The sequence below is a fragment of the Ictalurus furcatus genome, chromosome 1 (assembly GCF_023375685.1).
Source record: "Ictalurus furcatus strain D&B chromosome 1, Billie_1.0, whole genome shotgun sequence".
Classification (NCBI taxonomy): domain Eukaryota; kingdom Metazoa; phylum Chordata; class Actinopteri; order Siluriformes; family Ictaluridae; genus Ictalurus; species Ictalurus furcatus.
The window spans coordinates 12,635,594-12,659,841 of record NC_071255.1 but is presented as its reverse complement, the minus strand read 5'-3'; the positions used below and the strand labels follow the sequence as shown (position 1 = coordinate 12,659,841).

General features: G+C 38.4%; 1 protein-coding gene across 1 annotated transcript; it reads left to right on the top strand.

Moving 5' to 3' along the window:
- Positions 1 to 829: 829 nt before the first annotated feature.
- Positions 830 to 15,719, top strand: ube2s (ubiquitin-conjugating enzyme E2S). The gene is made up of 4 exons (XM_053626298.1): positions 830 to 1,681; positions 8,598 to 8,745; positions 8,857 to 9,047; positions 13,781 to 15,719. Exons 1-4 carry the CDS (start codon positions 1,679 to 1,681, stop codon positions 14,123 to 14,125), a joined length of 687 nt encoding a protein of 228 aa, XP_053482273.1. The 5' UTR covers positions 830 to 1,678; the 3' UTR covers positions 14,126 to 15,719.
- Positions 15,720 to 24,248: the final 8,529 nt, after the last annotated feature.

Below are 24,248 nucleotides of genomic sequence, written 5' to 3'. Positions count from 1 at the left end.
TCAGCTTGGGGCAAACCAAGGTTCAGGCAACAATATGAAAATATTATTCATAATCACAAAGTATCAAAAAGCAACCAATTTCCATTTTGAGATTCGGGAAGTGTATAATATATGGTCACATCTGCATAGAAAATGCCAGATGTGTATGGGACTAAAATTATCAAACAACCATTGAGTTTGGAAAAAAGAAAAAAGAAAAGAAAACAGTAGTTTTTAGGTTTTAGGTTAAAATTGAATTGAATTGAATTGAAGTAGGTAATTCAATCTGAAATTGACAATCTGGCAATCTGACAGAGAAAAACACAGACATGGCCGACCTGGACATAGGACAAAATCACATAGGAGCACCTGTAAATTAAGAGATTACACTACAACTCTATGTAAATTTAATCCAGTCTGAATAGGGCTAATTTTTTTCTATAGGTTCTGTCATGCTGCACATTCTTCCATCCATCTTCTATACCACTTATCCTACAGGGTGCCCATCCATCACAAGGCAGAATCACATACACATTCACACACTATGGACACGCCAATCAGCCTACCATGCATGTCTTTGGACTGAGGGAAGAAACCGGAGTACCCGGAGGAAGTCCCCCACAACACGGGGAGAACATGCAAACTCCACACACACACAGTGCAGTGGCAGGAATCAAACCCCCTACCCTGGAGGTGTGAGGCGAACATGCTAACCACTAAGCCACCATGTGTGCTGCACAGTCTTAAACTTTCTAATTTACTTTCTAACTATGGTTGTAAAGTACAGTAAAATTATTGATTTTTGGAAATTGATTGATTTCTCTTTTTTTTTACCTGCTAAATGTTTAAGAGGATTATATTGTTAAATTGCAATCCATTTCAACAGACTTTTAGGTGTAGATGCTTACTTGTGCTTTACTTGACCATTATCTTTAGTCCACAGGAATGAATTTGCATGCTGTAGGTAGTGCCTGCATTTGGGGCGGGTGTGAGTTTTTCAAACGCACCAATCACATGAGAGCATTTTTCGCATTCTCCACTTCAGCCGCTTTGCGAAATTACCAAGAACAGTTACGCAACTACGGGGAAACGATATGATTGGTTAGACTTTTTTTTAGGCGTTTGGAGATGTAGTACTATATCAATCGGTGATTGGCCAACTCCTGCTTTTTTTTTTTTTTAACGTGTTCGTATTTTTGTTCCTGTGTCAAAAACCGCTAGCTTGCTAACTACTGAGGCATATTAGCATATCATAGGCATATCACCAATTGTTAAAACAACGCTACCATTACAAGAGACGCAGTATTGAATTTTATATTTAACTTGTTTAATTGACATTGTTGAGCTCGCTAATAAACTTCTCGCGTCGAGAAACTAGCAAGACCAATAGTGAAGTTAGTGTTAGCCATCTAGCTAGCAGTTTTTCTAATTTTGCTAGCCGAGCAGACTCCTATCGAGTTTGGCGTTTTTAAAAAAAAAACCGAAACAAAAACATTTAGACTTTTTGTGCATTAATTTAACAGGTTGTCATTAGTTGACGTTATGTTGGACCCTGTCACTGTCCTGGAGCGGTACTAGCTATAGTGTAACTTAATATACAGCTAGCTAACGTTAGCATCAAACCCCCACCGGCCGGTGAGCCTTGGAACAAGCTGCTGTTTGGACTGGATTCGGCTTCACTGTTTTAATTACAATCGAGATGGTAAGCATGTCCTGATCACTTCTACTGGTGCAAATACATTATTTACTCCTGTCTTTTTATGCCAGCTACATTCCATACTACCCAGGTCGCCCGGCCAGCTAGCAGTAGCTAACTTTTTTTTCCCCTTAGCTTTAGCTAGCTGAGTGTTAAACGACGTCCATATGTGTGTATATATATGTGTGTGTATATATATCGCACAGCAAATATGCGAGCTGATTTAACTCGGGATACATACGAAGCTACATCTAAACGTAATATTTTATTTACTTAAATTTATGACTAATTGCTCAGCAGTGAGTCTGCTACACTAGTCTGTTAGCTGTGTGAATTCAGATCCCAGGCAACAGTTTGGTTGCAGCAGTGGACACAGATGCTCAGTCAAACTGTAGCAAGCTAACAGCAGGCTAACTCATAAACTTCATTATTCAGGATAGACGGTTACTTGGATATGTGTTTTATTTTTACCTCTTTCTGCTCAGGAAAATATGCCCAGTATTACTACTGCTACTACTACTATTATTGTTGTTGTTATTATTTTTTATTATTATTATTATTAGTAGTAGTAGTAGTAGTAGTAGTTGTTGTTGTTCCTACTATTACTTAAAATGGAAACATACAAAAAATTTTCTCAACATGAAACTTTGTGCTTAGCTTATTTTCTCTATTGAATGTAAAAGAAAAATTACTGTTAGGATATCCAGTGTTGCCAACACTTTTCGGGAGAAAGTAGCTAATGTATGCTGGAGAAGTCGCCAAGTGACGTCACGGAAAAATTTGCATATTAATTGCATTACTGTGACATTTGCAAACATGTCAAGTAGGGCTGCAACTAACGATTATTTTCATAATCGATTGGTTGAGCGATTTATCGGATGGGGGCAAACTTTCTGTACCTTTTTTTTTTTTGCTTATTTAAAATACAATCCACAAACTGAGTGTTACAAATATAAATTTCAGACTAAAACTTTACATGACTGACTGTCCAATTATATAAGACTGAAAAGAACCCAATTCACACCTGAATATATATTATTCATTTAGGATTATAGTTTAATTCAGTGCTTTTTGTGCATCCATAAAATAAATATATATAGTTTATATTATGTAATAGTGTGTATATGCATTATTTTTTATGGATGCACAAGAAGCACTGAATTAAACTACAGTCTTAAATTAATAATAAAATCTCACTTTCACTGCACCTTGTGGTTTCTGTTACTTGCTGTCTTTAGAAATATTTTACTTCTGTTTACTTTTGATCATGGTGTTTTAATTAGACATTTGCAGGTCTTACTTGCGTTCACACTGTGCATCTGCGCATCTGCATCGCGTGTGAGGAGCAAAACACAGTCTCGTTACTAATACATCACTTTCGTTATAACAAACAACAGAAGTTACACTGATATAGCATATACTGACAATAAATTTAAATGAAACTAAGCTTTTTAAGCAATTTGTGACAGCATCACTGTCGTGCTACATAAACTCCGCTTTATAAAGTTTGATCTTCTCCACTGTGTTTAATATAAAATGCTCTCCTGTTTTAGAGGACTTGGAGGTCACACACTTTCTTCCTCAGTCACGTGATGATTGCGCCTTCGTCTGATGGTGACTGAGGTCATATTGGGTGTAAAAGGTAATGCTGACATAAACAGTAAACTGAAGAAAGTTATTGTCAGTGACTCTGGGTATTCTGGCTAATAGTGTCACATGAAGTCATGCACAACTGACTAGGAAGCGGCTTATAATTCCGGTTAGTAAAAACAGCTATTGTTCCATTTGAGATGATATTACATTTCTAAAATTCATACATTAGATGGTAGAGTACATAGTACATAGTGTAAGTGTATGGTACGCCATTTGGGACATAACTTTAGTGTTTACTCTCTGAAGCGTCTTTTTCGGAACAGAAGCAATGTAATGAGTAAATCTCCCCCGCGCCACGCGCAGACAAACTAATCGATAATGATTCGTTGACAACGATTTTCATTATCGATTTCATTAATTAGTTGTTGCAGCTCTAATGTCGATTAAGAATTAATCCATTTCTATGGAAGCCCTAAGAGGCCGTGCGTTATTTTTCTTTCTTGTTTTCTTGTGATCTTGACATAAGTGTTCTTCTCACGGTCATTTTATCATGAGGAAATCTCGCTCCTTGTGAATGGGGCTGCTGTCACGTGTACGTTGGCGTCTTCAGCATCGATTGTATAATTGCCTGCTGTAGAGATGGACTTTGTCTCCGCATTAAGAGAGAGGGGTGTCCATGTCTCAATGAGGAAGGTGTCAAAGACTGATGGACACAGAGCTGTTTCAGCTTGAATGAGTCCCTGATCAAAGTAAAAACAAAGGTGTTCATCCGTCATGCTGTAGGATTGCGCCAAGCTTTTGCTGCCTCCTCCAGAACAGTAAAAACGTGTCGAGCACACAAGTTATATTTGTTTATATTTATTTTAAAAAAAAAAAGCTTATATTTCTACCACAAATATTGTGGATTTTATTTTAACTAACTGAAAAAATGGTATTGACATTTTTAAAATCCGATTAATTAAAAAAAAAATTTGGCTGATTAATCAATTACGAAAATAATCGTTAGTTGCTGTCCTAACGATTACTTTCTTAAAACTCTCAGTACATTTACATGGACAACAATATTCCGATATTAACCCGATTAAGACAATACTGTGATTAAGAATCTAGCATGTAAACAGCGATTATTGATGACCTTAATCTGATTAAAGTCATACTCGAAGTAAACACAAATCGAATTAAGACATGTGGAGTATTCCTATTTTAGTCTCATTATCGACGTGTATTACAGACATATAAACACCTTAATCACACTATTAACGTCGTGTGGGAGTTTTCACCGCATTTTGCGAGAGGACGCTTACACACACACGGCAGTGCTCAACCGTTTGACGGAAAACTAGAGCACGGCTGTGTCCGAAACCACGCACTTGCCTACTATATAGTAGGAGAAATACATGTATTTCAGCTAATATATAAAAGGTAAGTATGCGGTTTCAGACGCAGCCCATGGCTTCAAGCAGTCGTCTATTTGCATGTATAGCATGACAAATAATTAACTGCACTTGAAGCTTTCGTAAAATTAAAAATGAAACACCCAAAACTGTGCACGGTACCATAACGAAGACGAACTGTATGTTGATACGTGAAATTCTGGAGGGAACGTCGGACGGCGTGGCGTGGGGTCGTAATGACGTGCCGTTAATCGATCTATGTTCTATAACGTAAAACGGGAACATGAAAGGAATATTCTAAAAGCAACTCATGTAAACACCTTAATCACAATATTGTCTTATTATTAATTATTGTCAATAATTAGATTACTGCTGTCCATGTAAACGTAGTCAGTGAGTAGTATGGTAGTCAGTGAGTATAGATTTTAACCAAGTAATGTGTCTGTACATTAACTGTTCAAAAGCCACTACTTTGACATCACTCCGTAAACAGAGAAGAAACTGGACTCCTCCAAGTTGAAATTGAGGTTGAACAGGTGTTTTCGGCGGGTTTTGCCGGTTGTAGGCAACGAATTACAAGTTGCAACTTCACCTCACGTGCAGCAATAGGCTTGTAGAAGTGCAGCTTGGTTAGGCTTTAAACACCGGAGATGAGTCGACCAATCCTTTGCTCTCAACTCGTTTAACCAACAGCTGTGATGTGAGCTGCACTGAGTACAGGACAGATACTAATACTGCTCAAAAAGGCACTTTATTTGTCGCCAGGCTCTGTTGTTGTTTTTGGGTTTTTTTGAAAGAGGTCTAAAGTCCCAAACCTAGCAACAAATTCTTCAAGTTGGCAACAAGTGGGCTGCAGAGGAAAGTCTCTGTGGATCACTTTTTTTTTTCTCACCAAATCACTGTAATGTTGTTAAATTGCTCAAATAATACAACTGATTTGTATTGTATAGGTGTCCATGTTGGCTAAACCCAGTAATGTCACTTAAATGCTAAATGGCATGCACACATTTTCACTCTTGCAAAAGATAATTCTAGAAACTGTTTCTGAGACATTGAAGAGCGCTTAATTGAAATTCTTACTTGCATGATGGTCCTCATGACAATGCAGACATATTCACACTGTAAGAGAAACTATTACATCATCCATGCAGCATATTCACAGAAGGCATGCAATCAAAGGGACATGTGTAGCATCCACTGACAGACAAACCTGTCCTCTGATGTCTTCTGATAAATGAGAGCAAAATTATGCATGAATATTACTATATGTATTATGCACCTTCATATGTATATGTATTTTACAGTTCAATATTCAGTATGTCGAAGAATGTTCCCATGTTTGTCTGGACGGGGCAACAAAGCATCCTTCAGATTATGACAAGCAACATATGGTTAGATGTGTTTACTGTGAATTATTCATTTTTGCAATAATTACATATACCAGTTCTGGGCATGTTTTCTGAATATTCAAGGCATTTCTGCCTGCATTAAGTACGATACACAACAGGCTGAGGCATTCTGTTCTAGGAAAATAATCCACGGTGGGGCGCTGTGATGTGGCTGACACACGCACTGTTTTTTTTGCACCAGGCTTACAAGGCAAACCAAAATTGGTCTGTGCCAATTAAGATATTGTGAATTTTCCGTAATAAGCATCAACGTGTATAAAAGAACTGCTAGTCTAAGAATTTAAACCCTAATCTGTGGCCCTCTTAATCTAACACTAAATTGTTTAAAATGCCTGCAATTACAATGCAATTTGTGTTAAAGATTTGTCGTTGAATAAGCATTTGCCAGTGGTAGCTTAAATATACCATATCCATAACAATTCAAGTATAGCTCAATGGTACAAAACTTGCTCTTCTCTGGCTGATCGGAATTGTGAGAGCTCAAACAAGGCCATTATGTGGTGTGTCTGTGCTTTAGTATTCCTGAACCTCACTTTGTGCATAGGGGCATTGTCATGCTGGGACATGTTTGGGCCTCTTCATTCCAGTGAAGGGAAGCTGTAAATCTACAGAATAAAAAAGACATGCGATACAATTGTGTGCTTCCAACTTTGTGGCAACAGATTGGGGGGAAAAACACACATGGGGTGATATGTATACATCACCATATAGTGTATAGGTTCAATCCATCAACCTGCACAAGCTAGTTACATAATTTGACCCATTTTGTTTACACCAAGCAAGCATACGCTCACCGTCCACTTTATTAGGAACAGCTGCACATTCATACAATGATCTAATCAGCAAATATTGTCACAGCAGTGCAATGCAAAAGTAAATAAATAAATAATGTAGATAATACAGGTCAAGAACTTCAGTTAATGTTCACATCAAACATCAGAATGAAAAAAAAAAAAAAGTGTGATCTCTGTGACTTTAACCGTGGCATGATTGTTGGTAGGTTGGTTTGAGTATTTCAGAAACTGTTGATCTCCTGGGATTTTCACCCACAACAGTCTCTAGAGTTTACACAGAGTGATACAAAAACATCCTGTGTGCAGAGGGTCTGTAGACTGAAACATCTTGTCGATCAGAGGAGAATGACTAGACTGGTCTGAGCTGACAGGAAGGATATAGTAACTCAAATAATCACTCTTTACAACCATGGTGGCTGCCAAAAACAAGAATCTGGGGCTATCGTGGGCACAGACTGGAAAAAGACCAGGTGCTGTGTGGGTTTTTTTTGTTTGTTTGTTTTGTTTTTAAATTTTCAACTGTCCAGTTTTAGTCAGTCTGTGCCCATGGTATCCTCGGATTCCTGTTCTTGGCTGACAGGAGTGAAACATGATGTGGTCTTCTGCTGTTGTAGCCCATCCACCTCCAGCTAGGTTCAATGTTTTGTGCATGCTGAGATGCTTTTCTGCTCACCACGGTTGTAAAGAGTGATTATATGAGTTACTGTATCCTTCCAGGCAGCACAAACCAATCTGGATATTTTCTGCTGACCTCACTAAGGCATCAGTAAGGCTTTTTTTTTAAAGCACCATTCTCTGACTGTTTGTGAAAATCCCAGGAGATCAGCAGTTACTGAAATCTGATACTGACAACTATGCCACAATCAAAGTCACAAGGATCACACTTTTTCTTCATTTTGATGTTTGATATGAACATTACCTATAGCTCTTGACCTGTATCTGCATGATTTTTGCATTGTGCTGCTTCCTCGTGATTGGCTGTTTTAGATAACTGAATGAATTTGCAGGTGTTCCTAATAAAGTGGATGGTGAGTGTATATGGTGAGTAAGATTAACCTGTAACAGATTTAATCTTAACATTTCTTTCTGGATCTTAACAAACTAGAGAGATTAACTTGTGACCTATTTTAATGCCCCCCCCCCCCCAATCCAGATATCACCGTGCTAAAATGGTCTTGGGCATGAAACTATAGTTAACACGACCTTCTGGAAATTTCCTTGCTCTCATTTGTGTGTCCATCACTGCACCTGGAAGCAGTTTTCATATCACAATACCCTCCATCATCTCTCTCTCTCTCTCTCTCTCTCTCTCAACTATCATAAGTACGACTTTGTTTGAAAGCCAGTGGTGAGATTTGTCTTCATGCTACAGCACAGGACGTGGCTGTTTTTGGGGCTACAGAGTAAAAGAATTCCCAATAATCTCCTCTTAAAGTGGGAGCGAAGTGTCTGAAATGTCTGAGTTTGATTTAGATACCTCTGTTCTTCAGAAAATTATCAGATTTGTGTGGGGTTTTTTTTGTTTGTTTGTTTTGCCAGCTGAATTTTTGAAAGAAAATATTTTGTAATAAAATTTCTAATTATTCAGCAGAATTCTAGCATTTCTGCAATTTTTTTGATTATCAGTTTGCTGTCTGGTAATGTCTGAGAGTGACTTTTATATGCTGTACTTGATCAAGTTTCCCCCCCAAGCAAACCTTCCATTTTATTGTGTGTCTGTTTTTGTGTACAGAACTCGAATGTGGAGAACTTGCCTCCCCAAGTTTTGAGACTGGTGTATAAGGAAGTGTCTGCACTGGCAGCAGACCCACCAGAGGGAATCAAAATTTACCCCAGTGAGGAAGATATCACAGAACTTCACACTGCCATAGAGGGGCCAGGTAGCAATTAAATATCCTGTCTTGATGTGCTCTGCGAAATATAAATACATGCACATGGTGTGAATATAGAAGAGGTTTAGCATTTGTGCATTTTGTGTTTGCCTTGAACAGAAGGGACCCCATATGCAGGAGGAGTGTTCAGAATGCGCTTGGTCTTGGGGAAGGATTTTCCTGCTGTACCACCCCGGGGCTATTTCCTGACCAAGATTTTTCATCCAAATGTCGGACACAAGGGTGAGATCTGTGTCAACGTACTGAAGAGAGACTGGAAGGCAGAGCTCGGCCTCAGGCATGTATTACTGGTAAGTTGTACAGATCACCGTCGTTTTGTTATAGCATTCTTAATCGATGTTATAAGACTGTAAATGAGGGTTGGTGTGGATAATTCTGTCATTGGTTCTCCCCAGTACCTATGTTCTCTGCATGATTATAAAGATAAAAATATCTCGCACACTGTCAGCATTGACCTTAAGCTGAAAGTGGGTAGCTACAGCTAGCGTGGAACTAATGTTTTTAAAAATGGCGATCCTTGTACACAGTAGTGAATTGAAAATTATATTTCAAGAATTGAATAGTTTACCACACTTGTATTATTGAAATGGCATCATCCAGCTCCACTCTAGGCATGGATTATTCCCAACAATTCTGTTTGCTTAATATGAAAACCAGGGGTCTCCTTTATCAACACGTGCATAGAGCAAGTTCTAAATTTGTGCATAAGAGCCTCCCATACACACAAGAAAACTGGTATTTATCACACGTGCGTACGCACAGCTGTATGCAGTGGCCATTGATAAATCCTACACATTCAAAATTGATGTGTGGCTGCCTCATTTGCATAAACAAACGCCCTCAAATCGCCATATATGGTAAATGACGTCCCTTTAAAAAGCACAGTAGTCTGTTTGCAGTGCTGCTTGTTACAGACATCATGGAACATACCAAAAGGTCTAAGAAGATGAATTTCACAGACGATAAAGTTAAATGATATTGGTGCATGTAGTACTGTTTATTTAGCCCTTTGAGTAGTTTGTCTAATAAATAAATCCTGCTTTGAAAAGATTTTGAGCGTATATGTACATTTTTGCTGTCTTTTCTGCTGCTGGTTTTGGAAATGTAATGAATGGTGGTATGAGTGATATGAATGAAGGTAAGACGTGTCATTGTTCAAGTCAGTTGGTTGCCAGTGCAGTCTCCAGTTTCTCTTTGAAATGTGCCCTTAGCTGAAAACCCTGGAATAGAGATCAACTAAAATTGTCCTGGGCAAACAAAATGGACTGATGAGCCACTCATCACTCAGCATAGATTTTCCAGTGCTCCCTAAAAACACATTCCTCCCTCCTTGAAGCTGCATGAGCCAAATCGTCAAACAAGGCATAATCCCAGTCGATCTTTAGATGTGCCTTTTTTATACGATTGTGCTTTATATCTATGTCATCTGTCTGCATCTTGTGAGCACCGAAATCCATAATTGCTCCCTCAATCATGTTAATATGGTGTGCAAGCTTCTCATAACCATTTTACTGGCGTTTACACTTTTCTACCACTAGGGGTTCCTGCATACGTGTGGTCAGGAGTGTGTGCAAAAATGCTCGCATCCTAGCGCATAAATAAAACTTGATAAATCCCATTCAGTTCACGTGTGTACACATGGTTTACACATAAAACTATGTGTATGCACGGCTGATAAATGAGACCCCTGGTCTTTATTTGTCCAACATGACCTGTGTCCAAGTCTGGGTCAGTTTTTGCCAGATTAACCGGTGACCCACTAACTTTGTTTGTTTGAGATGGATATTAATGCCTTATATGAAAGGATGATGTACTGAAAGAGTGATGTTTCTTCACTACATTGGTCCAGTATAGTTTTTTTTAGCACTTTTTAACCATCATGTGTTAAAAGGCAGGACTGGTAATGGATGATCCAGTCTCTTGTGTCCAATTGATTTCATATAGAGCACTGAAGGTTATACAGTTCATACAGTATTTGGTTAAGTTTTTTTGTGATGGTTGCGGCCAAAAATGCTTGATTTTGCACGGCATTTTTCAGAAATTGCGATGGAGTTTTTTGTGCTTTTTTTGCAGAAAACTATTTGAATTGGCAAAATTGCGATTGCATGAAATTGTTTTGCACTGTCTTTTGCAGTGATGTTTGTTTGGTAAATGAGACCTTTTAGCTGTACTCATGTTTGACGCATGTGAATTAAAGGGGGCTTTGACTGAATGCGCATTGTGATGTTACATGGAGCGTCTTGGCCCAAATCTGTGGAAACTCTGGTAATTTTGAAAAATTGCATGCTGCTGCGAATATTGCGGAGTTTACTTGATTTTTCGTTAATTTCTGTGAACACAAAATCCTGGATGAACTGTTATACTAAATCAAATTATATTTCATGATGGTTGCGTGAGGAGGATGAGAACTAAAGATCCTGACTGGAAGCAGGGTTTAAAGGCCCGTTCACACTGAGTATGACATGATAAAGTGACACAAATTGCCGATGAACAGTACTTTCACACTGAACGCGAAGCGATTGATCGCCTTCAGCTAGTGCATGCCTGCAGGATGGGTGAAAAACAGAGTTTTTCATGCTATTTTTGTATGAATGAAATAATGCGAAATATAATGCAATAACACAGTAGTGAGGCAAAACCCCTATTATTTGTGCAAGATAAATAAAAAAATTAAAGTTTTTGAAATCTAAAAGTATAAAATATAAGATGTATATTATATACATTTTATCTATATGTGTATATATAAATAAAGGAACAATAAGAATTATAAAATAAAGGGCATTACAATTATACACTATATCTTAAAACATAACTTTTTTGTTGATGTTTTTGTAGTCGCTGTGACTTTTATCAAAAAGTTCTCTGGTCTCAGACACCAGTGATGGCAAGAACTCGACATCATTCTCTTCTCTTTTCCAGAATACTTTTCTTCGGTGTTTACACTGGTTTTCAAAACAGCTTTCTGTGCTATAGTGTCACCAGTCTCGCCCTTTTGTGCAACAGCAGCGACTCCGGGCACGTGATCTAAAGCTCAAATTTAATTGGAGGGCCCATTTCATCGTGGGGTGACAGGGGAAAAAATCTAAACACTCATCGGGGGCGGGGGGGGATCTCGCTTTGTTGTGCTGAGATTGATCGCACTCGGTGTGAGTAGCTCCATAGGGATCTATTGTTTCGATTCAAGAACGTCATCACATCGTACATTCGCATCACTTACAGTGGCAAGAAAAAGTATGTGAACCTTTTGGAATTTCATGGTTTTCTGAATAAATTTGTCATAAAATGTGATCTGATCTTCATCCAAGTCAAGGGTATTGACCAATATAATGTGTCTAAAATAATAACACACAAAAAATTCTGATCCCTCATGTCTTTATTGAACACACTCATTCAACATTCAAAATGGCAGTGGAAAAAGTAAGTGAACCCTTAGAATTAATAACTGGTTGCCCCCCCATGGCAGCAATAACCTCAACCAGGCACTTCCTGTAGCTGTGGATCAGACCTGCACATCGTTCAGGAGGAATTTTAGCCCATTCTTCCTGGCAGAACTGCTTTAGCTCTGTCATATTCTTTGGATGTCTCATGTGTATGGCTCTCTTCAAGTCATTCCATAGCATCTCTACTGGGTTGAGGTCTGGGCTCTGACTTGGCCAGTCCAAAAGGCTGATTTTGTTTTTCTGAAGCCATTCTGTTGTGGACTTGCTCCGGTGTTTTGGGTCATTGTCCTGTCGCATCACCCAACTCCTACACAGTTTCAGCTGACGTACAGACATTCTCACATTATCCTGAAGAATTGTCTGATATACTTGGGAATTCATCTTCCCCTCAATGACTGCAAACTGGCCAGGCCCTGATGCAGCAAAGCAGGCCCAAATCATGACGTTTCCTCCACCATACTTTACGGTTGGGATGATGTTTTCATGATTATATGCCATGCCCTTTCTACGCCAGATGTAGTGCTGTGTGGTTTTTCCAAATAGTTCAATCTTAGTTTCAGTCCACAAAGCAGTCCACAAAACATTTTGCCAATGCCGCTGTGGAGTGTCCATGTGCTCTTTTGCAAACTTCAGGCATGCAGCAATGTTCTTTTTAGTAAGCAGTGGCTTCCTTCGTGGTGTCCTGTCGTAGATACCCTGCTTGTTCCATGTTTTACATATTGTACACTCATGAACAGAGATGTTAGCCAGTTCCAATGATGCCTTCAAATCTTCGGCTATCATTCGGGGTTGTTTCTTTCTCATTGATGAGTCTCTGTTGTGCTCTTGGTGTCATTTTGACTGGGCGCCCACTTCTTGGTCACTTTGTAACCCTTGCCAGCTTTATGTAAATCAACAATTCTTGATCATAGATTCTCTGAAAGCTCTTTTTGGCGAGGCATGGCTCACATAAGCGTGTGCTTCTTGTGCAGAGCAAACTCCAAAAGTTTGAGGGGTTTTTATCAGTCAAAGTAGCTGTAGTCCACTCCTCCAAAGTCATTTTCTTAACAAGACTCCAATTAGCTTTTTTGAGGTCATTAACTCAAGGGTTCACATACTTTTTCCACAAGCACTATGAGGTTTTTTTTGGTTGTTCTCAATAAAGACATGAGGGATCAGAATTTTTTGTGTTATTAGTTTAGACACATTATATTTGTCAGTACCCTTGACCTAGATGATCAGATCACATTTTATGACAAATTTATTCAGAAAACCATGAAATTCCAAAAGATTCACATACTTTTTCTTGCCACTGTAACTAGTCTGTTGAAACCCATTTGTACCAACATGTTTTGTTTTTTCATTTGAAGAAGGAATTTGGAGACCATTAGTGCGTTTTTCTAGTTATTTGCTCAACCACATGGCTCACCTCTGTTAATGTCTGCCACATTTTCAGTCTGTTTGCAAAAGTTTTCATTGTTTTGCACCCTACGGCTTACAGTTCTCAGGTGACGCTGAGCAAAATGCCTGAAAATGAACCGTGGCTTGGGAAGCTGCAACAAATTTTGGAGCTTCATTCTCTCTCTCTCTTTTCTCTTCCTCAGACCATTAAATGCTTATTGATCCATCCAAATCCAGAGTCGGCTCTGAATGAAGAAGCAGGAAGGTTACTGTTGGAGGACTATGCAGAATACGCCTCACGTGCCCATCTACTGACCGAGATTCACGCTATGGGAGGAAGCTCAGGAGCTCCAGAGCCTGGTGATGGACCACAGCCCAAGAAACATGCAGGAGATCCAAGCAAACGTGCAATTACAGCTGGTGTTGCAAATACAGTTGCTACAGCCAATGGCACAAATAGTAGCAGTGCCAGTGGCACAAGCAGTAGCAATAATACTGGAGTTGCTAAAAAGAAAACTGACAAAAAACGAGCTTTGAGGCGACTATAATAGTGAATAATCCTTTGTTTATTTTTTTTTGTCAATATAAATATTGAATTGAGACCATGTTTTTCCTCCTTTTTATGATTTCTGTTCTAGAAAAGAACCTCTCCTTTTGATTGGTTTTGTGATTAGCATTCAACATGAATTCCTCTCATCAGTTTGTTCCATTCAAACTCTGCTCTCAGGTTTCTGACTTTCATGATGACAATGTAGATCACACATGGAACAGGAAAAGTTTTCAATCAAGCATGTATTTATGTCCCCTGAAAATCTCATGAGTAACTTTGTCAGTATTTTTCCCCTTGGCACCCTTTAAAGATGGTTAGAGATAATATCTCACTGTGGCAGTTAAACACCTGTCAAGATAGTAAGGCTATTCTATTTGAAAGCAGCACCACCGCTTTAAAAATAAAAACACCAAGTCTTCTGGATATCAACCAACCATTTTTATTTCGCCAATATTTGAGTTCCTAGACAACCAGTGCCTGTTGGTCATGTGCAAGAATGTTGAGGGAACAAAATTCCTGATTTCACTGATTGCTTTTGGTTAAGTGGAAACTGTATTACCGGGGCTCATTGTTTAGGTTTCTGTAGCACACAACGGCAGGCTAAACATTCTGACATGCACCATGGATTTTAATTAAACACAAGAACAAGAAATGAATGAAATCTCCAGGTGTTTTATAGACACACTTAGAGGGTGAGTAAGCTGGTGGTTTATGAAGGGGTGTAATGAGTTCCATCCTGCTTCACTTGGATAGTATGTCTGCCTGTCCAACAGTTGAGTGATTTTTAATAGATTTGGCTGTTTAAGTTGAGCGATTTAAGGGTGACTCCATTGTTAAATGCCGTTCCAGAAGAATCTAATCTGTAATATTTATTACAGAAAGTAGACAAAGTGCAGCTTCGTCCCTTCACAATATTCTACAGCTGTGTAGTGTTTTAATAGAGTAAGAAGGGAAAGCATAGAATGGGTTAAAATGTGGTCTGAATATAACTTTAAAATGTTCTGATGTCTCTTATTTTGTTTTTTTCCATGTTTTTGTGCATAAGTTGTCTGTTCTTCACATTTTCCAGTTTAAACCATGTATGTATTGATTAGTTTTTGCTTCTGGCTTTTGTCGGAGATCATGTCCATAAAGCAGAAAGGGCAGATCAAAGTCTTACAAATTATTTTTTTATATCTAGAATGAGACGGTCCCTTTTCGATTTAAGAAGCATTTGTGCTGTTCCACAATCATTGTACACTTTTTATTTTTAATCCAATAATGTGACTTGTTTTTAAAATGTTCTAATTATAATGCCCCTTAAACATAAATTAGAGCTGAATTCCAGCTGTGTTGCTCTTAGCGAGGGAATGTCTCATCTTTGTCACTCTTGTATTGGTGCATTTACATTCGGTGCACGTCCAACAATGTCTGTTTTGTCAACACGGGGAGGGCCTACAGTTCCTAAGGAAGCGCTCTTTTAATGGCTCTGGGCTCTGTTAAGACCATGCATACGGGTAAACTTTTACCATTTTGTGAGGTTCTTTGTGGGCTTTGGGGCAGTTGTGTCCATTTAAGTTATTTAAATTAAAAATAAACTATCTTCTGTTACATATGAGTTGTGTTGGACACTATATTCTATCTTATTTTCCTCATTTTTAAAAAATCATTATACCAACTACTGTTATTTTTATTTTTTAATCTGAAGGTGTTTATTAGTTTTGTATAACAGCACAGCTCTTACAAAAGTTCCAGGTGTAAATTGAATGATAGGCTTTATATAGATGTGCTCATTCTAATAAGTTATTGCTTAGTAGCAATTCATTTGAAGGGACTTGTATGGTGGATGGTCTACATAATCAAAGTCTAATAATAAAACTAAATAAGAAAAAAAAATATTATTTAACAAAGTGTATAATCATTGATCTAGTGAAGCAGCAAGAACATGTTTATTTAATGTTCATGGAGGAGTTTTGGGTGTGAGTGCTTGGTAAGTACACTACATGACCAAAGGTTATGTATATCCCATTCCAGGTTTAGTTCCTGCTTTGCTTTTGTAATAACCTCCTATCTTCTGGGATGACTTTCTACTAGATTTTGGAGAGAGGCTGTGGTGTTTTGTCAATTCAGCTGCAAGTGCATTAGTGAGGTCAGGCAGTGATGTCAGATGAGGAGGCCTGGGGTGCAGTCAGTGTTCCAGTTCATCCCAAAGGTGTTCAGTGCAGTTGAGGTCAGGGCTCTGCAGGACACTCGAGTTCTTCCAATCCGTCCTCGGCCAACCATGTCTTCATGGACCTCACTTGCACAGGGGCGCGGTCATGCTGGAACAGGTTTGCGCCTCTTAGTTCCACTGAAGGGGAAGTGTAAAGCTCTAGCATACAATTGTGTGTTGCCAACAATTTGGGGACGAACCACACACGTGTGGAATGGTCAGGTGTTCACAAACCTTTGGCTGTATATTGCAGTGACTTCGTATCGGTGTAATAATTTGAGGTTCCTCTCCAAATTTTCTTGCACTCTATAATACTTAGCATGTGATTTGAAATAAATCGCATGCAAATGTTGGATGTTGGCAAGGAGGGATATAAATCATGTAGCCTTTAACATTGGCATTATTACATCTAGAACACAATGTGCAATGGGTGTGAGTACCTGGAATAACTTCTTGGATATCACTGCTTGAATTCTGGTAAAAAGCTTCAAGAATGTCTATTATATACTCTGTAAGAAACTTTAAGAAAAATTGATAGGCTTTATTTCACGAAATCTGTGTAGAAATGTTTTTATTAACTTTCTGGCTTTTCATGTTAAGTAGATGAGAAGCCAGTTTAACAAACATGGCTGTGAAACGCAGTACGTCTGCCCAAACGTGTTTTAATTGCTAGTTCAGTCCGCTTTCCTCTCACAGTGATTAAGTTAGTAAAACGTCTTAATACCAGTTGTCAAATTATCTGCAGGCTCACTTAAACTGTACAGCTGGTGGTAGACAAATTTGTAATGATTTAATGCTTTAAAATTTTGGAAATTTTGCCAACAGAGCAACACTCAGTGAAATTATTTCAGCACAGATGTAAAAACAATGATCAGTCGAGTCAAGAGCAACGAGGCTCCTGTTTGTCAAATGCCATGACTGATGTCACCTCATGAGATGAGATTAGAGAGACTGACGTGGATGATGCTTGCTTTAAGACTGTGTTTGTGTTTATCGGTGGAGATGGAATTGAATCTGAATGTGATTTCACTTTTGGGGATGACAAAAGCGAGGGATAGAAATGATTTTATAAGTTGCCATTGAGATGTGTGCAAAAAGAGGAACATTTCCGTTCAGGAAAGTATGCATTTATCAGAATTTTATATAGAAGAAAATGTCAAAATCTCATCACATGAAAGGTTTTCTCAAACCCTCATATGCTGAGCTGGTATATTTGTTATAACTTAGTAATGCATGAGTGGCAGATCTGTAAATAATTCCTTTGTCCATCCATCCATACCACTTATCGTACACAGGGGAGCATGGAGCCTATCCCTGGGAACACCCAGGATGGGGTGTCAAGCCATCGCATCGCAGGGCATAATCTCACACACACACATGCACACTACGGACAATTTGGAAATGCCTACCAGCATGTCTTTGGAGTGTGGGAGGAAACAGGAGTGCCCAGAGGAAACCCCCGAAGCACGGGAAGAACATGCAAACTTTGCGCACACGGAGTTTAGGCAGGATTCAAACCCCTAACCCCGGAAGGTGTGAGGCAAACTGCTAACCATTAAGCCACTGTGCCCTTTGTCATTGTTCAGATATACTAAGCTATATTTTTATTTCAGTCATTTCAAAATGTATAGTCTAAATATGCAGGCAAGTAGATTTGATTTGTTGTTGAAATTTGTTTGATTTGCTTTATATATATATATATATATATATATATATATATATATATATATTTATATATATATATATATATATATATATATTTATATATATATATATATATATATATATATTTTTATATATATATATATATATATATATATATATATATATATATATATATATATATATATATATATATATATATATAATGTCACCTTAAATGAGAAGTTAATAGATAATGGAAGGAATTGTACTGCAAAGCATACAATAATAATAATAACATCATATCTAATTACAATGCAAATAAGAAAATCTGAAGGAAAAAAAACCACCTGGAGTACAAATACCCTCACTGTATCTTAAAGGGGAAGCTCACCTTTAAATTGTACCATATGACAGTTTAGAGTTTTCTGAGACCCCTGACTCTAGGCTGCAGCTGACACAATCAGAGTTGAAATGTCAAGCAGTAGGATTATACCTCATTAATGTATGCTATTTCCTAAAAAATAAAAATAGGTGATTTTACAGTGCTGAACATCCCTCCGGCTTATCTGCCTTCATTTCCACCACAATTTAAAAATGTCTTACCCCTGTAGGATTATTCTATTACAACTATTGTGCTAGTAATAAGAATTAATTCTGTGCTTGTCCTGTTCACTACTTTGTTGCAGACCATCTGGAGAGGACACGTGTCTGAAGGCTTTGACCCAAAGACATCAGCAGATGCTGGGAATTTTCCTGGCTGATACCCTGCCAGGACTGCAATACAGCCATATTCGACTGCTGCTCATTCCTAGGGCATTTAGCTTTTAGTTTTGTGAAATGCTGGCTCATTTTGTGTTTGTTTTGAGTGAAGATCAGTCTTCATTTTAGTGCTAAAGAAAAACCCTGCATAACTGCTATAGTGGTGTCTTTCAGATGCAGTCAAATCAACTGAGCTTAAGTAAATTACACCACCACGCTTCATGCTTTTTAGCACTAAAAAAAGGACTGTACTGTTGACTTGCCTCACCTGATATGGATGCAGCATGCCACAGAGTGCCCCAGTACAATTCTTTATAGCGTGCAATAAAAAAATTTTCTCCACTTTTTGGTCATTTAAAAATGACAGTTTTCAAATGACAGAGTAAATAATAGCAAATGGATAAAATACATTGTTTTGTCCTCTGGGAAACATAAATATCTTATGTAGTTTCTGAAGGGCAGTACTAATAGAAAAAATAAGACTTTTAAACAAAAATAATAACAGTTTACACTGATCATCCTGTTCAAAAATTTACATCTCCCTGGCTCTTAGTGTATCGTGTTGCCTTCTTGAGCATCAGTGAATGTTTGCACCTTTTGTAATAGTTGTGTACGAGTCCCACAGTTGTCCTCAGTGTGAAAACATGGATCTCAGAATCATATAGTCAGTGATGGAAATGAGTCAAATATGCAGAAGATGCTGGAAAAGCGAAGAATGTACAGGACCTGGAGGATTTTTGTGAAGAACAGTGGGCAGTTTAACTGCTCAGGACAAACAAGGGACTCATGAACAACTCTCACAAAACATAAACACAGTCGTTGATCATCCAGGTAACAACATAAGAATCAAGCATATGTAAGCATTCTAACTGGTTCATTTGTGTAAATTAAGTTATTATTGTGTCTTGTGGACTATATGCAAACATCTGTTATGTGAAATAGCTTATTCAGGGCAGAACTAAATAAAAAAACTAAATACACTTTTATGATCCCTCTTTTTTAAAATGATGAACATTTAGCAGATTCTGCAAGGCATATCTAAACTTATGACCTCGACTGTAATCAGGTCTCCACTATATACAACTTCAGCTCAAAGTGACTAATGTGCCATACTGAAAAACTTGTCCATGACTATGTATGAGAGATTGTTCCAAGTTGACCCGCGATGGTGAATGTCTGCGTTGGTGATGTCTGGCAGCAGTACAAATTGGGAGCTCAGTGATGACGTGCAGCCCATAGCCCTGAATGCAGTCTTTCACAAGGTACAGGTCATGAAGGACCTCACTGTCCAACAGTGTAAGGACTTTGAGAATGTTAAAGGAGGTTATAGACCAATGCAGGCACCTTAGCTAAAATGGTTAGTTTCAGGCAGATTGGCCTAGGCGATGTGTCTGGCATTGACACTTGTTCGGTTTTGCTGGTGGTTTTACTGGATGAAGCATTGCGTCCAGATGTACTGTACTGTGCAAAAATCTTAGACAACCTTTTTTTAGGATAAAAAATGTCCATAAAAAAATTAATAAATGAACATTTTATATTTCCAAACACTATTTTTCCAACAAAAAATGAAATGCTACAGAAAAATGTTTGTATGTCAGCAACAAAATAAATATATTATGTAACAAATCACTTCTCAGACAAAGGACATAATGAAGGCTTCTGGGTTTTGCAGGGGAAAAAAAGCAAATGAGTCTTCAGAAGAATTCTGGCAGATTCTCCAAGATCCTCATTAAAACTTATGAGCTAGTTTCCTTAAAATCAAACTGCACAAATTCTACTTGAGACTACTAATTTTGTTTTTAAAGAGCAAAGGGTTGTCATATCAAATACTGACACTGGTTAGTTTATTACTGTTTACTACTCTTTATAGTATTTAAAAAAATTACATGTGTAATTTCATAATTTCTGAAGGCATATTTGCTTTACAGCATTCTTTTGCATGTGCCTAAGACTTTTGCACAATACCGTATGCTACCCAAGCTCCGAATGCAGATGTACTATTACATTTGGTTGAGATCTTACTATATTGCATTGTGAATGGTAATTTGTTAGCCATTTTGTTGCTTGCATTGGAATGATTGCTACAAAGCTGAATGAAACCTTACTCCTAGCAGTGAGATACCTTGGCCAGGACACAGTGCTGCTCTCTGCTATTCTGATTTATGCAAGGTGCCAAGTGTGGTTGGCACAGTCCACACTGAAAGACACATGTAAATCAACTATGCCAAATCTGCCACGCTTGCTCTCTGGGCCTTCAGCCAAAAAAGATATTGAGAGAAATTTATAGGTTTCAGAAAGTAAAAACCAGCATAGCCAAATGGACCACTCTCATGGTTCATTTGGACCATCAAGCACCACAAGTCACCACAAGTCGAGTTCCCTAACACTGAAACAGGCCACATGATTCATTGGTGGGAAGTTACACTACATGGCTAAAAGTATGTGGACATCTGACCATCACACCCATATGTGCTTGTTAAAAATCCCATTCTAGATTTAGTTCCCCCTTTGCTGTTATAATAACCTCCACTCTTCTGGGAAGGATTTCCACTAGATTTTGGAGAATGGTTGTGGGGATTTGTGATCATTCAAACACAGGAGCATTAATGAGGCCATGCACCGATGTTGGGTGAGGAGGTCTGGTGCATAGCCGACATTCCAGTTTATCCCAAAGGCGTTCAGTGGGGTTGAGGTCAGGACTTTGTGCGGGTCACTCGAATTTTTCCACACCAACCTTGTCAAAGCATGTCTTCATGGATCTCACTTTGTGTACATGGGCATTATCATGCTGGATCATGTTTTTGTTCCTTAGTTCCACTGAAGGAAAATTGTAAAGTTACAGCATACCTTCTATACAATTGTGTGCTTCCAACTTTGTGGCAACAGTTTGGGGAGGAACCACATATGGGTGTGATGGTCAGGTAAACACCTAATTTTGGTCATATAGTTTAGATTAATTGAGAAAGCTAGTCACCCTGTGATTCTGATGCCTCAATCTATGTTTAAGCAATCTGACTGGTCACTTTAAACACCAAATATTTTGGATGACTGTTTAACTAAATGATATAATGAAAAAAAGTTCATCCATCCATTTTCTGTACTTATTGTCCTTTCTGGGTTGTGGGGAAGCTGGAGTCTATCCCAGGGGGCATGGGACACAAGGTGGGGGACACCCTGGACAGGGTACCAATCCATTGCAGAGCACAACCACATACACATTCACACACCTGTTCGTACACTGCGGACACTTTTAGACATGCCAATCAGCCTACAACGCATATCTTTGGAGTACCCAGAGGAAGTCCCCGAAGCATGGGGAGAACATGCACACAGAACACCGCAGCAGGAATTGAACCCTCAAACCTGGGGGTGTGAGGCAAACGTGCTAACCACTAAGCCACTGTGCCCCTTGAAAAAAAATTATTTTTGCAAAATGTAGCTGCAGGACAGAACTGAGAAATGCTAGATGTGCAACAAATCCATTCATCCATCCATTTTCTGTACCACTTATCCTTACTGGGTTGCAAGGAACCTGGAGCTTATCCCAGGGGGCATGGGGTACAAACCGGGGGACACCCTGGACGGGGTGTCAATCCATTGCAAGGCACAATCTCACACACACATTCACACACCCATTCATACACTACGGACACTTAAATGTACTACAAATTATTCAGTACATTGTTTATACTTCAATAATGTCTTTGATAAAGCACTGACTTGATTGATTGGTAAATGATTTTTCTGCTGAGATGCGCAGGGCTCAAAATCAAATTTCATCAGTTTCCACTGGTACTCCCATTACAGAAAACGAGAAACATCAACACTAACAAAAATTCAGAAGTACCCACCAAAGTATTTGGGCCACCAAAACAGTATACAAATGCTGTATTCAAAACATATGGTATAAAAGTAAAGTCATGGAGTGATTGCTCAATTGGAGTGTCATTTATTTCATACTGATAGTCCATAAATACTATGTATGGAAAGTAAAGGTAAACAACATTTTAAACATATGTGTCCCTCACAGCAATCTGTTTGCATGTTTCAGGTATATAACTTAAAACATAAATAAAATGTGTCTGCAGCACTTAGAAAACAATATTCTTGCCTGTCCCAGCCCACTACAATCACACATTACCTGTGAATCCATTTAACATTTCATGCTTGACACCCCCCCCCCCCCCCCCCCCCCGCCCAATGAGGCATCTGTTATATGACATGTTAATTGCATCCCACAACATTCACCCCTATGGAATTTTTGGAATTTTGGGCAGGATGTTGAATAAAAAAAAGTTTTCTGATATTGTGGCATTGTCATATTGTGAAAGTAGCCTACAGCCCTCTTACACAAATTATAAATTAATAGTACATTATTGATAAAACAAATTAAAACATTTTAAGTAAACCATCACAATGTTATCATGCCATTAGCATGGATGCTCAGTAAAACATTTTGTGTTGCTTATTATGTGCTACAGAATCTCAACTTTTTAAATCCTCTGACTCATTTCAGAGCAAACTGAAGCTATTGTAAGCAATAGCTTGTAACAATGACACTGGATTAACATGTATTGGAATGTATATATGAATGTATATATGTATATGTATATATACACAAACACACACACACAAGGACTAAATGGAAGGACTAAATTGGTTGTTCACTGTAGTAGACTTATTAAAGGACCGTCACAGCAGGACTAATTGCCAGCCATTTTCCTTGAAGTACATTTTTAACAAGACTCATTAGCCTTATTTAGCTAACGTAGCTAGTCTATGCCACTTGAGTACTTGCTTTCTCATCATCACAATCACAGCAGCTGATTGAGAACTGACACTTATTTTTGAACACTTTGTTGCAGCTTAGCAAAAGCTTTTTAGGAAAATATTTTCTTAAGAAAATGTCTGAAATTAGTTGTGAAAGTTAAAGTGGCAGCTCTTAGAATGAAACCACATCAGAACAAACCATTTTACAAAATAGGGGAAATATTCACTTATCTGATGATTTGCATATGATCAATATGCCTACTTTGTTGTAACCATCATAGTTTGATCAAATGGACATATTTCAGATGGGTTTATTCTGCATATTTATTCTGGCAGTGTGGCAATGGTTTGTTAAACCTTCCTTGGCCCTCACACGACCCGAGCCTGGGACAGAGTCCTTGGTTGTCCTACAGGACACCAGGGCTGCTATTTGGTGTGTGTGTGTGTGTGTGTGTGTGTGTGTGTGTGTGTGTGTGTACTTAAATGAAACTTAAATGTCTTCTCCTATGGCATCAGGCTGAAAAGGCCTTTTTGGTTGTAATTGGAACCTTTATTTTCAAGGGTGTTGGATAAATAGGGTCCAGAACTGCCTATGGATTTGACTGTAACTTTGATGAATAAGGACCACTGTCACTGGATTCAGTTAGGATTTAGTTGAGGTAGCTATCACAAGCCCAGGACTGGGGAAACTGTAACCTCTGAACCATTCTTTCTGCTAATGCACCACGAACAGCCTCTTAGACAATCAATTAGCTCT

Excerpts from the sequence above, each read along its gene's own strand:
- ube2s (XM_053626298.1), top strand. Across the intron at positions 8,746-8,856 it reads CACTGCCATAGAGGGGCCAG|AAGGGACCCCATATGCAGGA; the intron begins GTAGCAATTAAA and ends TGCCTTGAACAG. Across the intron at positions 9,048-13,780 it reads GCCTCAGGCATGTATTACTG|ACCATTAAATGCTTATTGAT; the intron begins GTAAGTTGTACA and ends TCTCTTCCTCAG.